Genomic DNA, 15,089 nt, shown 5'->3' on the forward strand with positions numbered 1-15,089 from the left:
CCAACAAACCAAAAGCAGAAAAACACCAGAAAGTAGCAACAAAAATTACTCGCAAGAGGTTTCCATGTGAAAATAGCTCAGGCCGACGCATTGGAAGGATAACAAGCTCATTTAATGTCTTCTTTACATCTTCAAGTGCACCAATATCATCAAACTTCACTCCAATCTCATCTGCAGGGACCACTGCGGAAATGAAATTGCTCTCATACTCATCCTTGGCAAGGCTCTGTCATTGATGCACACATTCTAACATTAGTTCTGCTAAACTACAACAGCAACTGACAAATTAGCATCCAGTTTACCTTTAAACTTTGTGATGGCTTCCTAGATGCTGACTCTTGCTCTCTGAGTCTTGATACTGCTATATCCAGGCTACAAGAAAAATTAATAGGTGATTATTTCTAGTCACTGGAACAGAGGCAAAAGATACAGCATAATACGTAGTTTGCTACCTTATAAAAGGTATTGACAGCCTTTCGCCCTTTATAGAAGGCAGCAAGCAGCCTGACAAGTAATGATTTCTAGCCCAGCCAACAACCTTTTCTGCTTCTGCAGGAAGAATGAAATAGCATTACATCTTAAAACAATAACTATCATGCAATGAAGGAATAATCTTCAAGAGAGCAATATCACAATGCCACTAACGGCAAACATACAAAGGCCACTAAGAGCAATACCACAAGCCACTAAGGGCACTCACAAAGCCACTACGTGCTCACAATTAAAATAATTAATTTTTTTATTAATCATAAAATGCACAAAAATATGCATAATGTACAAGAGGGACTAAGTCCCATATAAATACAAAAGAATGGAGAAAACTAGCCATTAGATCTTTCTAACAGCTAGTATAACTAGCCGTTAGGTAGCTCTAATAAAAGTGCCTCTAGTAGGCAGAAAAACAACAAAAGAAAAAAATAATAAAAATAAAACCTATATACAAAAGAAGAAAACCTATAAAGAAAAAGTCATACAAAAAACAAAAGACATAAATACAAAAGGACAAAAAGATTTGATTAACCCAACATCTTTCTAATATTCTAACAGCACACACACTATGTAGTCAAAATCGCAACTGGGCGCCAATTAGTTGCCTAGTCACCCTAGGCATCGGGTCACCACCTAGTCCAAGGCACTTAGGTGCCCTGGACTTAAAAGGTCCTGATTGTTCCAATAAGTCCCCGCCTAGAAGCCGACTAGTCCACGCCTAGGCCCAAACTTGTCTTCCTTATTTTACCATCTATACATATATAGGGTGCTTCTATGGTGGTACTGTACCACCATAGCTTATGTCTGTATGCACTTGATTTACATAGATCTAAGCTCCAAAAGCAAAATCTAACTGTAGGATCATGTTTAGCATATCGTATTTATTGTTTTTGTGTTAAAGTTAATTCAAATATGATGTTTTATACAATTTTCAAACCACCCTTATTTTCATGAATTGTGAGCCATTGATTTTCACCGTCTCAAAAATGGAATCTTATGGTATATTAAACATAAAACCTTCTGTCATACTAAATAAATCATGTAAAATACATCTGTATGGTTAAATTTACCATTTGGTGGCTAGATCGTTTCAAACAAGAGGGATTACCACCGTATGGTATCATGGTACAAAACCACCACACACACACACACATTATATATATATATATATATATATATTGGTAACTGCAAAATGCTTAGGTACTAAATCGGTGGTCAATCGCGATGGTCGTCCATTGCGCGCGTTGATGGACAGTCAAGCACAAAAAAAATAGCGTCAAAATGATGAGTTTTTCCGTCAAAGGGGAATTAGCAGTGATAAAATTGTCGCCGCTAATGTTCAAACAAGCATTAACGGCAACAAAAATCGCCGCAAAAGGTCATTATCGGTGATTTTTTACCCTGCTAATGCTTATTTTTTCACCCAGAGCATTAGCGGCGACAATTTTGTCACTGCCTAAGTCATAGGGACTCGACAAAGAAGGTGTTGCACCCGCGTCGACGCGATGCGACGCGACGCGGGTGCGCATGCGGGTGTGGCACACGGTGCGGTCAACACGACCCTGGGTGCGGTCAACACACCCAGGGTCGTTTTAGTCCAATTTTTTAACGTTAAACAAAATTTCTTATGCCCTATCAAAAGGGGCTGCGAAAGAGGATTAGGGCAAAAAAAATTTGCCCTAATCATCTCCTCTCCTCTCCTCTCCTCTCCCGCGCAGCTCCGCTCTCTCGCTCGCCTCCTCTCCTCCCGATGTCTCGCACGGGAGCCTGACGCCACCTCCTCCTCTCCCTTGTCGCAGGTACCCTCTCGCTCTCTCTAGCTCTCTTGTTGGGTCGGCAGGGGAGGGGCCGAGCCCCCCTGTTCCCTCTCGCTCTCTTGTTGGGTCGGCAGGGGAGGGGTCAATACCCCCCTACTCCCTCTCGCTCTCTTGTTGGGTCGGCAGGGGAGGGGCCGAGCCCCCCTCCCTGCTCCCCCTCGCTCTCTTGTTGGGTCGGCAGGGAAGGGGTCGAGCCCCCCTTGCTCCCTCTCGCTCTCTTGTTGGGTCGGCAAGGGAGGGGTCGAGCCCCCCTCCCTGCTCCCCCTCACTCTCTTGTTGGGTCGGCAAGGGAGGGGTCGAGCCCCCCTCCCTGCTCCCCCTCACTCTCTTGTTGGGTCGGCAGGGGAGGGGTCGAGCCCCCCTGCTCCCTCTCACTCTCTTGTTGGGTCGGCAGGGGAGGGGCGAGCCCCCTCCCTGCTCCCTCTGATTTCAAGGGAGGGGTCGAGGCCCAACCTATTTTCGACAGGGGAGGGGCCGAGCCTCTCTCTATTTTCGGCAGGGGAGGGGTCGAGCCCCCCTCCCTGCTCCCTCTGACTTCAGGGGAGGGGCCGAGCCCCTCCCTGTTTTCGGCAGTGGAGGGGCCGAGCCCCTTCCAAGAAAAATTTTCTTCCAGGGAGCGTTGCCCCCCTACGACCCTCCCGCCAGGAGCGGCTCCCCCTGAACCCCCGCCCGCTGAACGCGCAGCGGGACCTGCGTCGCGTAGGGGTGGCCTTCGAACCCCCTAGTAAGGGCAAAAACTCTGAATCAGGCTCCACAACTCATCATTGGACTCGATATTATAAATCTTGATTATCAGCATAATTGATTTTAATATAATTTTTTTGTGTTTTCAGGACAAAAATGACGGATAAAGGAAAAGGATTTGTGTCATCTTCATCCCCATATGTGAGTTCTGCTGCTAGTTTTGTTGATAGTTGTAGTGGGAGTGATGATGTAGGGCCACTATGGGTACATGTAGATAAGCTTGCAAAAACTGGAGAAAGAGGTGGTGGAAACAAGAGATTTCGATGCAAGCTCTGTGAAAGATATTTTGTTGGGTCTTACACAAGAGTGAAGGCTCATTTGTTGAGGATATCAGTACATGGCATTTCAGGATGCAGAAAAGTTGATGAGGCAATGCGAAGACAATACAAGAAGAATATGAGAAGAGAAAGACAATGAGTGATTCTTGTGCAATTGGTGTGTCATTTTGAAGCCACCAAGAAGATGCTGAAAAAAAAGAAAAGAAAAGTTAATGTAGGAGGTAGAGGAACGATACAAGCATCATTCACTACATATGGAAGAAAGGATATGGATAGAAAAGTAGGGAGGTATTTTTATTCTAGTTCACTCTCATTTAATGCGGCTAGAAATCCTTATTGGAAGGATTTAGTAACATCTTTGGCAAATTGTAATTTGAGTGGTTATGTGCCTCCTAGCTCAGAAAAAATACGAACCACACTTCTTATAGAAGAGAGGGCAAATGTGGAGAGGTTGCTGGAGATTAAAAAATATTCATGAGAGCAAAATAGAGTTTCTATTGTTTCTGATGGATGGACAGATATTCAAAGGCGTCCACTAATCAATTTCATTGCTTGTTCGCTTAGTGGCCCAATATTCTTGAAAGCAGTTGATGCATCTGGGGAATATAAAAATGCAGAGTATTTGAAGGGGTTGTTTATAGAAGTCATAAAAGAAGTGGGTGATCAGAAAGTGGTACAAATCATTACAGACAATGCTACAGTTTGTAAAAGTGCAGCGTTGAGTTTGGAGGGTGAGTACCCTCATATTTTTTGGACTCCCTGTGTAGCACACAACTTAAATCTGACCCTAAAGAGCATCTGTAACCCCAAAGAAGAAGAAAATTCGCAAGCATATGTTTTATGTTTATGGATTGAAGATTTAGAAAGAAATGTCAAAATCATTAAGAATTTTGTTGTTAACCACTATCGTGCTAATGTTATATTTAATAGGCATTCTGACCTGAAATTGTTGAAGGTTGCTGAAACACATTTTGCATCCATCATTGTGATGGTGAAGAGGATTAAAAAAGTGAAGAATGCTTTGGTTAACATGGTGACTGATGAAAATTAGACATTCTATCATGTTGATGATATCAAGGCTCAAGAAATTAAGAAATTCATTCTTGATGATGAGTTTTAGGACAGAGTGGTATACTTCCTTCAATTTACGCAACCTATTTGGGAAATGTTAAGAGAAATTGATAAGGATGAGCCCATGCTTCACAGAGTTTATGAAATGTGGGATAATATGATTGAAAAAATACAAGTTATAGTTTTCAAGCATGAAGAAAAAAATCCTGCATTGGATGATTCAGAATTTTTTAACCATATTCATTTAATTTTATTCAGAAGATGGGATAAGAGCAACACTCCTTTGCATTGCATGGCACATTCTCTTAATCCAAAATATTATGCAAATAAGTGGCGAGCGGGTGGTATTGGTCGTGTCCCTCCAAATTTAGACCCAGAGCTATTAAAACATAGAAATATGTGTATGACAAGACTTTTTCCAAAAGCATATCTTCTACATCAAGTCACACAAGAGTTTGAAAAATTTCCATCTTCGATATTATATGGACCGGCATTATTCGCGAGAGAGGAGGATAATATAGATCTTATTACATGGTGGTCAACATTTGGATCATAAACACCTCTTCTCTAACGTCTTGCATTAAGATTGCTATCGCAGTTTGCTAGTTCATCTTGTTGTGAAAGAAATTAGAGCACATATTCTCAAATCCACAACATGAAGAGAAACAAACTCACCAGCCAGCGTGCAGAGGATTTAGTATATGTTCATTCAAATATTCGATTACTTTCGCGAACCAATGATGAATACAGGTATTAATTTGCTCTCTTAGTTATTTGATTATTTCTTAGTTTTTTATTTAAATATACTTATATTGTATTTAACATTTTCAAATTGGATTTGTAGCGCAAACAAGGAACATCCAAATTTTGGGATATAAACCCAGAAGACTGTGACTTCGAGGGAGAGCATGATTTCAACATGACAAACATGGATTTAGTTGAGCCCAGTATTCCTTCTAATGATGCATTTCATGATGAAGAAGAAAATTATTGAGATCCATTACGTCATCGTCATATACATTGTAGGATATACTTTTGGTATGTAATTTAGTTCTTTTTTGCTTTACTTATTTGATTGATATTTAGGTTGATTTATGTAATTGCTTTACTTATTTGATTGATATTTAGGTTGATATATTGCATGCATGATGAATGATATTATGACAATGTTAATTGTTAAATTATGACAATGTTAACTGTTAAAACTTCAAAATTATATATATATATATACATATTTTACATTTTTGCCCTGTCGCACCCCCGCACACAAGGTCTTTGAAAGTGTCGCACCCCCGCACCCGCATCCATGTGACATAGGTCACCGCTACTACCTCTTTGGTGGAATAACTTGGCAAAAACACTGTTTTTTTTTGTTTTGCATTGGTCGTCCATCAACGCGCACGATGGACAGTCAGTGCATTTGACCACGAATTTAGTACCTATGGATTTCGCAGCTACCAATCCCTCTATATATGTGTTTGTGTGTGTGTGTGTTTCTATATATAAATATATTTATTTATATACAAACTTTATTTTTAGATGTATATTAACCTTTTTTGGGGGATTCGGACTAAGCCCACTAGTACCCCCTAGGCCACGACTAGGCTTTTTAGACGTGCAGCCTAGACACCAACTAGCGTTTTTTACTACATAGCATACACACACGCATATCTTGTTAAAAATGGTATGCAATCATGCGTACATGCATCACTCATCCCACAGTTGCAAATTCATAAGAAAACATATCAAAGTTTCTCCCGGGATGAAAAAAAGATGTTTTTTTGGATATGTGATCCCAAAGAAAAACAATAATGATTAAAAAGTTATGGTTTTATTATTAGAAATGTTCTACTGCAGATAACAAAACAAAAAGGAGTAATGATTTGACACTGTTGAACATGTAAAGCCACACACAGAGTACCCGCACATGAGAAGACTAAACCAAGAATTTCAAAGGCAATATGGAGAATAGAAATATTCTCCTAATGACATGCAACACAGCAACCTTTATTTCATTGGTTTATCTCATTGATCAATAACTATCTATAACCTGGGACCTAACAGAATCATGAGTTAAAACAGATTCCAGTCCATTCCTGAACCAAAACCTAGAAAGGGAAGAATTAAACTTAACATATACTATATCATACCTCTTTGGGAGATGTATACAGAAAAATAAGTTATGCCTAGCTCAGTTGATATCCTACTCCTAGGGCTGCCAAATGAATCTAGCTGATTGTGCCTTGAGTCGGTTCAGCTTGCATGAACTGTTCAGGCTTGCAAACTCGGCTCGGGGTGCCATATTGGCATAACGAGCCGAGCATGAAAAAAGGGTGTTTGGCTAATTATACACATACATTACATATATTTAATTATTTATTTATTTATATTTGTATATTTTATCACTAATGTAGTTGTTGGACAGTTGTTTCTTTTTGTGCCTGAAACTGGGACTAGCACGATTGTAGGCTTATAATACCTAAGAAGGAAAGATAGTGCAGGCTGCACCTCTAGCGAAGGTGGTGTAGCCTCAACCCCTTTTTTCATTTATTCTGAAACAAGCAATTATTTCAGCATGAACACTGCCTAAAAGATAAGGAGATAGACATGGTCATAGATTCATAGGAACAACTTGTGTTTTGTAATATGGTATTTAAAATAATTGACACCACCAAGTCCAGTGGAATCTTGTGCAAACAAAACCAACACTTTAAAAACCTTCCATAATCAACAACTTCACAATGTTTTAACACAAAGTCTTTCCTCTATTGATAAATCTAGATCAAAAAAGAGAAAAAAAAAAAGAACAAACATCATCATCATGTCAAATTATTTGAGTCATTTCCTGTAACTTAAAAAATAAGGAAAGATGGGGGATTTTTTACCTTAAATGCTTAAAAAAAGGCAAAAGTTGTTGAAGTCATCTTACCTCACTTCAATGGTTGGAAATGAAGTCCCTTCTTGCATAAAATTGCCCTCCAAAATGTAGAACACAAAAACATCCCAAATCTTCTACTCTTGAAACCCTCAAATCCCAAATCCAAACTCTCCCAAATGCACTAGTTTGCCTTTAGTGGTAAAAAATAACCCCTTTATGTCTATAAAGGTAAGTGGTTGGACCTCTTATAAAAATTTTAAAACAAAGTCAAATTAGAAAATGCATTTCCGATAGTATTGGTATCATTCAATACACCTTGTATCGAGGTGTATCATACGATACAATCCCATGTCATACGATATGTACCTATGTAGTCAAAGCGCTAAGTGGTGCCTAGTTGGCAGACCGCTAAAAAGACTAGTCGAGGACCTATGTCACAGGGACTCTTCAACTAGGTGCCGCACCGGTGTCGCACCCACACCCGATGCGATCAACCTGACCCTGGGTGTAGTCAACGCACCCAGGGTCATTTATGTTCAACTTTTGGACTTTATATATATATATATATATATATATATATATATATATATATATATATATATATATATAATTTTTTATATTTTTGCCACACCCCCGCACCAAAGTTTTTTGAAAGTGCTGCACACCCGCACCCATGTGACATAGTCGAGGACTAGGCGGGACGAGTCGGACTAGTCAGTACCACAATTAAAATATAAAAAAATACACAAAATATACATAAAAATATGTTTAATTCTTTTATGAATAAGATGTTTTCATTACACGTGCAAAATTATACATGTTTTCACAAAATATATTAATGTACATATACATAATTGTACACACACAAATATATATATTTTAATTATTCATAACATATTCTGTATAATCAACAAAATATGCTTTCAATCTTCCACAGAAACACAATAACACATACATATATAAATAACATATTACATAATTCATAATATTAAACATGCTTTCAGGATTTTATAGAAAAATTCATCAGAAACAAACACACATACATACAAAACATACAACAACAAACAACAACAACAACTACGCCTTCATCCCAAAACAATTGGGGTCGGGGATATGAACCAACAAAGAAAATGATTTTGGGTCTTCCACATGAATCCTTCTCCTCCAATCATTTCTATCCAATGCCATGTCCTCGGTGAGGTTCAAAGCATTCATATCCTTTCCTATCATCTCCATCCAAGTCTTCCTAGGCCTACCTCAGCCTCTTTTAACTAATATATTTTCCCATTTCTCCATCCTTCTAACTGGAGCATCATTAGGCCTTCGTCGAATATGTCCAAACCACCGTAAACGATTCTCTCTCATCTTATTTTCAATGGGTGCAACGCCTACCTTCTTACGTATCTCCTCGTTCTGAATCTTATCTTTTATCGTATTTCCACACATCCATCTAAGCATATGCATCTCAGCTACACTAATTTTTTGAATATGATATCTCTTGGCAGCCCAACATTCCGTACCATATAATAAAGCGGGCCTAATAGTCGTCCTATAAAAATTTTCCTTCAACTGCAATGGCATTCTACGATCGCACAACACTCCAGTTGCACTTTTTCATTTCATCCACCCAACCTTTATCCTATGATTTACATCTCCATCAATTTCTCCATACTTTTGAATGATAGATCCCAAATATTTGAAACAATCATTCACCGGTATTTCTTGCTCTCCAAGCTTCACTACACTCCCATCACTACTTCGTTGCTTACTAAACTGACATTCCATATATTTTGTCATACTCTTACTCAACTTAAAACCTCTTGCTTCCAATGTCTGTCTCCATAATTCTAACTTAGCATTAACCCCAGCCCTAGACTCATCAATCAAAACAATATCATCAGCAAATAACATACACCACATCACATTTTCTTGAATTGATCTCGTAAGCTCATCCATCACTATAGGAAAGGGCTTAAAGCAGATCCTTGATATAACCCAACCGTTATAGGAAAATTGGTTGTCACCCCTCCACAAGTGTGGACATTGGTTACTACTCCTTCATACATATCCTTAATTATACTAATGTACTTGAGAGAAACACCTTTTTTCATCATTGTCCACCAGAGAACGTCCCTAGGTACTCTATCGTATGCCTTCTCCAAATCAATAAAAACCATATGCAAATCTTTGTTCCTCTCTCTATTTCTCTCAATAAGTTGTCTAAGAAGATGTATAGCTTCCATAGTTGATCTTCCAGGCATAAAACCAAATTGATTCTCTGATATCCAGTGTTTTAAAACTCGCCGAGTCAACTCGTTGACTCGGCTGACACGGCTCGGCTCAGCCCTCCAGCGAGTCAACCCAGCAAGGCAAACTCGGTTTGCCAAAACTCGGGCTTGACTCGGCCTGACTCGGGCGAGTTTTGGGATGTTTGAAATTTGTTTTTTGAGTTTCAAATTACAATTTCGAAATATATAAGTACATATATTTTAAAAAGGGTTACCCCCAGATTTTGTATAAAAAAGAAAATAAAAATCATTTAAAGATAAAAAAGCATTTAAATCCATAGAATAAAATTGTCATGTTGTTCGAACTACTGTTCACCCTGTGTTATCAACTTATTTTAGCAAAATATTTTAAAGAAATGATTCTCACTATATATGGAGGGTCAACTGTGCCTATGGGAAGTCACATTTAGGTTTCATCATCCATTTGTTATGTGAACAAGCATTGTACATATTCAAATATTAGTAGTCTTTTTATAGTTGTGCCATTAATATATTTCCTGCATAGTTTTATACATGAGAAAATTGTTGATTTATGTTGATATTGGGCATTCTGTAAACTTTCAATATGCACGTATATCCCTATTTTACATTTATGGATTTGTTAGAAAGGGAATTAAAACTTTTAAAACAAGCTAGCATATATGATTGGCCATTTTAGGAACCTTAGGTAGTAGCAGACTGAACTCATGGTGACCAAATCCTCTAATTCAAGTCATGAATTAGTCAAAGTGCTTGTATAGATATCAAATTCAATTATTCAAGCAAACCTCTATAGCTCTTTGCAGTTGTTTTTATATTCTTACAGACATTTGGAGACTATGTTTACTCAAAAACATGGTTTCAGACAAATTATATATTGTTTTTCTTTTAAAATCAAAAGTTAACAAAACCCGGTCCGAGTCACCGAGTTGACCCGCCGAGTCACGAGTCAATAAAGAACGAGTCGAGTTCCGAGTCACGGGTTTTAAAACCTTGCCGATATCATGACAATCTTCATCAACCTAGACTCAATCACCCTCTTCCAAAGTTTCATAGTATGACTCATGAGTTTTATACCACGATAGTTTGTGCAAACTTGTATATCACCCTTATTCTTATATAGAGGCACCAAAGTACTCTTCCTCCACTCATTAGGCATCTTATTTGTCCGCCAAATCTTGTTAAAAATATTTGTCAACCATTCTAAACCTTTCTCTCCCAAACATTTCCAAGCCTCGATAGGTATACCATCTGGGCCAACTGCCCTTCTTGATTTCATTTTCTTCAAAGCCTCTGCAATTTCTTTTTTTTTGAATCTTGCGCATGAAGTCACGATTCATCTCATGAAAAGGAATGGACAAGTCTCCAAGATCCTGAGCATGACTTCCATTAAATAGCTTATCAAAATAATCTTTCCATCTCTCCTTAATCTCCTCATCTTTGACTAAAACCCTTTGTGTTTTATCTTTGATACATCTAATCATACCCAGATCCCTCGATTTCCTGTCTCTCATCTTTGCAAGCCTATAAATATCCTTCTCGACCTCTTTGGTATCCAACTTGTCATAAACCTCCTTATATACCTTATCCCTCGCGTTTCGAACTACTTTTTCAGCCTCCTTCTTTGCTATCATATACTTCTTCAAATTCTCATTATCACGACTCTTACTTAGATTTTTATAACACTCTCTTTTAACCTTAATAGCTAATTTGACATCCTCGTTCCACCATGATGTATCCTTACCTAGCGGTGCACCGCCTTTAGACTCACCCAATACCTCCTTAGCCACCTTTCTCATGCCACCCGCTATCTTATTGCACATTGAGTCTGAATCCTCCTCGAGATACCAATCAGCTTCCTTAACTACCTGCTCTACAAACATTCTTTGTTTAACTCCTTGCAGTGCCCACCACTTAATTCTAGGATCTATCCTATGTCTATCCATTTAGCGGCATTGTCTAATTCTAAGATCTAAAATTAAAACTCTATGTTGTGTAGCTACACTTTCTCCCGGTATAACCTTACAATCGATGCAACAACCCCTATCTCTCAACCCCACTTTTAAATGTTACTAGGTGAGACTCCTTCTTCCTAAACCAAGTGTTTGCTAAGATCATATCATAGGACAAACCAAAATCTAAAATCCTTTCTCCACTTTCGTTTCTTTCTCCTATACCATAGCCTCCATGGACACTCTCAAATCCATCCCATGCCCATTAAGGTCACCGTCGATGAAAAGTCTTTCTCCATAAGATATCCCTTGTACTACTCCATCTAAATCTTCCCAAAATTGACGCTTAATGGAATCATCTAAACCTACTTGAGGTGCATAAACACTAATAATATTAATAATATTCGAACCTAATACTAATTTAATAAGTAAAATCATATCACCCTTCCTACGGACCTCAACTACATTATCTATTAACTCACGACTCATAACAATCCCTACTCCATTCTTATTCCTATTTATTCCTGTATACCAGATCTTATATCCCCAAGGTTCTATCACTTTTGCTTTCTCACCTACCCATTTGGTCTCTTGTAGACATAAAATATCAATATTTCTCCTACACATAACATCTACTAACTCTACCAACTTACCAGTTAAAGATCCTATGTTCCAAGTGGCTAACCTAATTTTATGGTCTTGGACTAACTTCTTTACCCCCACCCGTCCAACAAAGTGAGGGAACCCTTGCCTATTTGACACCACACCCGGGCGCCGGTGTGATGCGTCGCTTCCGGACGACGACCTAGCAACCCTTGCCCATTTATCACTGCCTCCGGGCCTATAGAGTACAGTGTGTCGCTCAGTAGGGAACGCCCCAACGAAATTCTCATAATCAGAGTCAGTATAAGCAATTAATTTTAAATCGGGTGAAGAGGACAAAAAACTCCCTTATTTAGAGTACCCTTTATGTATCTTACGACTCGCAAGATGGCACTCATGTGTACTGATGTTGGTGCATGCTGAAACTGGCTTGCAGTATAAACTGCATAAGAGATATCTGATCTGGTAATACTCAGATACATCAATGATCCTACAGGCTGTATATAGGGAGTAGGATCGGAAAGAGGAACACCATCATCAATCTTCATTTTAGTTTTGACAATAGCAAGAGTTTCGCAAACCTTTTCATCTGTAATACCTGACATGTCAATGATCTGCAAGCTTAGTTTGAGCTAAGAAATACCCTCTATGAGAGTATGCTACCACACCCGTCCAACAAAATGAGGGAACCCTTGCCTATTTGACACCACACCCGGGCGTCGGTGTGACGCGTCGCTTCCGGGCGACGACCTAGCAACCCTTGCCCATTTATCACTGCCTCCAGGCCTATAGAGTACAGCGCATCGCTCAGTAGGGAACGCCCCAACGAAATTCTCATATTGGTTCATATTCATAAGGTATAACTAAGTTTTTATGTTGGTTGTCACTGGCCTGCCGCAACCCTCCTCCTTTATCCAGGCTTGGGACCGGCACTGTATAACTAAACAATTATACACATAAAAAACATAATCAATTAAAATTAAATGTGCATGCTTTCAATGTTTCACAAAAAAAAATCCCAAAAGCATAGCGCGCGCACACACACACACACATAATAACTATGCATGTTTTCATGATTTCACAGAACAAATCACACAAACACACACGTATATATAATTATATATACAAAAAATAACAATATATATAAGAATAATAAATGGCTAAACTGCCCTTATGCCTAGGCAGAGGCAGCATAGTTGCCGACTAAATGCCTTAATGGTTACATTTTAAGGTACCCACCTAGGAATTGCAAAGCCTAGGCTTTTTACTTACGTCTGACCAACTAGGCGGACTAGTCGGTGCCTAGTTGGGGCTTTTGACTACATAGATATGTACAGTACATGACCAATACATCCCTTAAACGAGTTTAAAGGTTGTACCGTATTGCATCAGTTTAAAATTGATAAAAATCGATTGTAACATATTGTAATGATATAAGACATCAGAGCCTCAAGACGAATATAAGCAAATCCAAGATTTCTATTCTTTGACAATGCATATTATGGACTCATCTATATAGACCTTATGGAACCCTTGTCCACTTGTAACTTGTAAGTCTTTTAAGGCACATAATGCAAGGGAGGAAGGGTGATCGATCAAGAAAAGTTTGATAGAATAAAAAAATCCAGCCATATGACTTCTCTACCTACATCAGCTAAGACCTTAAAGGAGACCAAGATAAGGCTTCTAAATCCTTGTTTCACTAAAGGTAGTGTGATTGCAGTCTGGCATTCACCCCTATCTATGAACCGTTGTATGTTGGAAAGTTGACCAATCATGATCACGATATATTTTCTCCTGAGTTACTTGGTGGGATCAATAATTGATGAGAAGATTGGGATTGGTTGTAGTCCTAAGTCACACGGACTCTGCTAGGGAGGCGACGCACCCGCATCGACATGCCCCGACACGGGTGCGGCTTCGGACACGGGCCGGACTCGGTCAACGACAAGTCAAACTCGGTCAACGAATCGAGGCCAAGTCCGTCCTCGTTTTGGACTCGGTCAACGTTGACCGAGTTCAAAAATGTCTATTTCGAAATATGTTTTGGATCTGGATCCGAACCCAACCCAGATCCAAACTTCATCCCGAACCTAAAAGGGGTTTACGATAGGGGGAGGGGCTTACCCTGTCGATTTTGCCTCCCCTCATCCCCTGCAGCTTCCTCCTACACTCACGTCGGCGATCCAGCCTCCGACGACGGTAGCCGCAGGCGACGCCAGCCACTGTCTCCCCCTTTCCTCTGTCAACAGGTATGCCCCCCATTCCCACTCTCTCCTCTTCGTCCGGCAGGGGGCTCCCCCTTCCTCCTTATTTTCCGGCAGGTGGCTAAGCCCCTTGCCTCCGCCCCCTGCCGGAAAAAAAGAACGAGGTAGGGTGCTCCACCCCTGCCTCGTTCTTATTTTCCGGTAGCCCCCCCTCCCTGCACCCTCTGCTCGTAGAAGAGGGGCTCAGCCCCTCCTCATTTCCCTTTTGTCCGGCAGGGATAAGAAGGAGGAGTGGGGCAAGGCTAGGCTAGGCCTGTCAACCGAGCCCCCTCCTTCCCCCACTCCTCCTTCTTACCCCTGCTTGGCACCCCTGCCGGAAAAAAAGAACGAGGCAGGGCCCCTGCCTCATTCTCATTTTCTGGCAGCCCTCCCCCCCCCCCTCTCCCTGCACCCTCTGCTCGCAGAAGAGGGGTTCTGCCCCTCCCCTGCTGCCTTTGGCTTTTTGGCAAGAGCGAAGCCCCTGCCACTGATAAGGTTCAGCAGGGGCTTGCCCTGCCACTCCTTTTTGCGTCAAACAGGGGTAGACCCCTTGTCTCGAACCTGGTTTGCAGAGAGGGAACGAACCCCCTCTCTGCATCATCCCCTCGTAGAGGAAGGCCTGGTTTGAACCTGATTTGCCCAGAGGGAACGAACCTGGAACTCCTATTACTATTATTTTGAAGTGTTTATTAACTTTATTTTATTTACTTATTTTCTTTTCAGTTTTTCACTTTTCAGATATAA

At 40.1% G+C, this 15,089-nt stretch overlaps 1 protein-coding gene across 2 annotated transcripts in view; it reads right to left on the reverse strand.

Annotated features, from left to right (window-relative positions):
• The window catches only part of LOC149816687 (uncharacterized), a 138,579-nt gene that overhangs the window by 67,297 nt on the left and 56,193 nt on the right, over nucleotides 1–15,089 (reverse strand). For both annotated transcript variants that reach the window (XM_089988140.1, XM_089988139.1), the window contains 3 exons: nucleotides 453–549; nucleotides 303–372; nucleotides 50–226 (listed from right to left, as the gene is read on the reverse strand). In XM_089988140.1, coding sequence (XP_089844266.1) covers nucleotides 50–226; nucleotides 303–372; nucleotides 453–549 — 344 coding nt within the window. The remainder of the gene's footprint in view (nucleotides 1–49; nucleotides 227–302; nucleotides 373–452; nucleotides 550–15,089) is intronic.

This window comes from Nuphar pumila, chromosome 14 (assembly GCF_984573655.1).
Source record: "Nuphar pumila chromosome 14, dmNupPumi1.hap1.1, whole genome shotgun sequence".
Classification (NCBI taxonomy): Eukaryota; Viridiplantae; Streptophyta; class Magnoliopsida; order Nymphaeales; family Nymphaeaceae; genus Nuphar; species Nuphar pumila.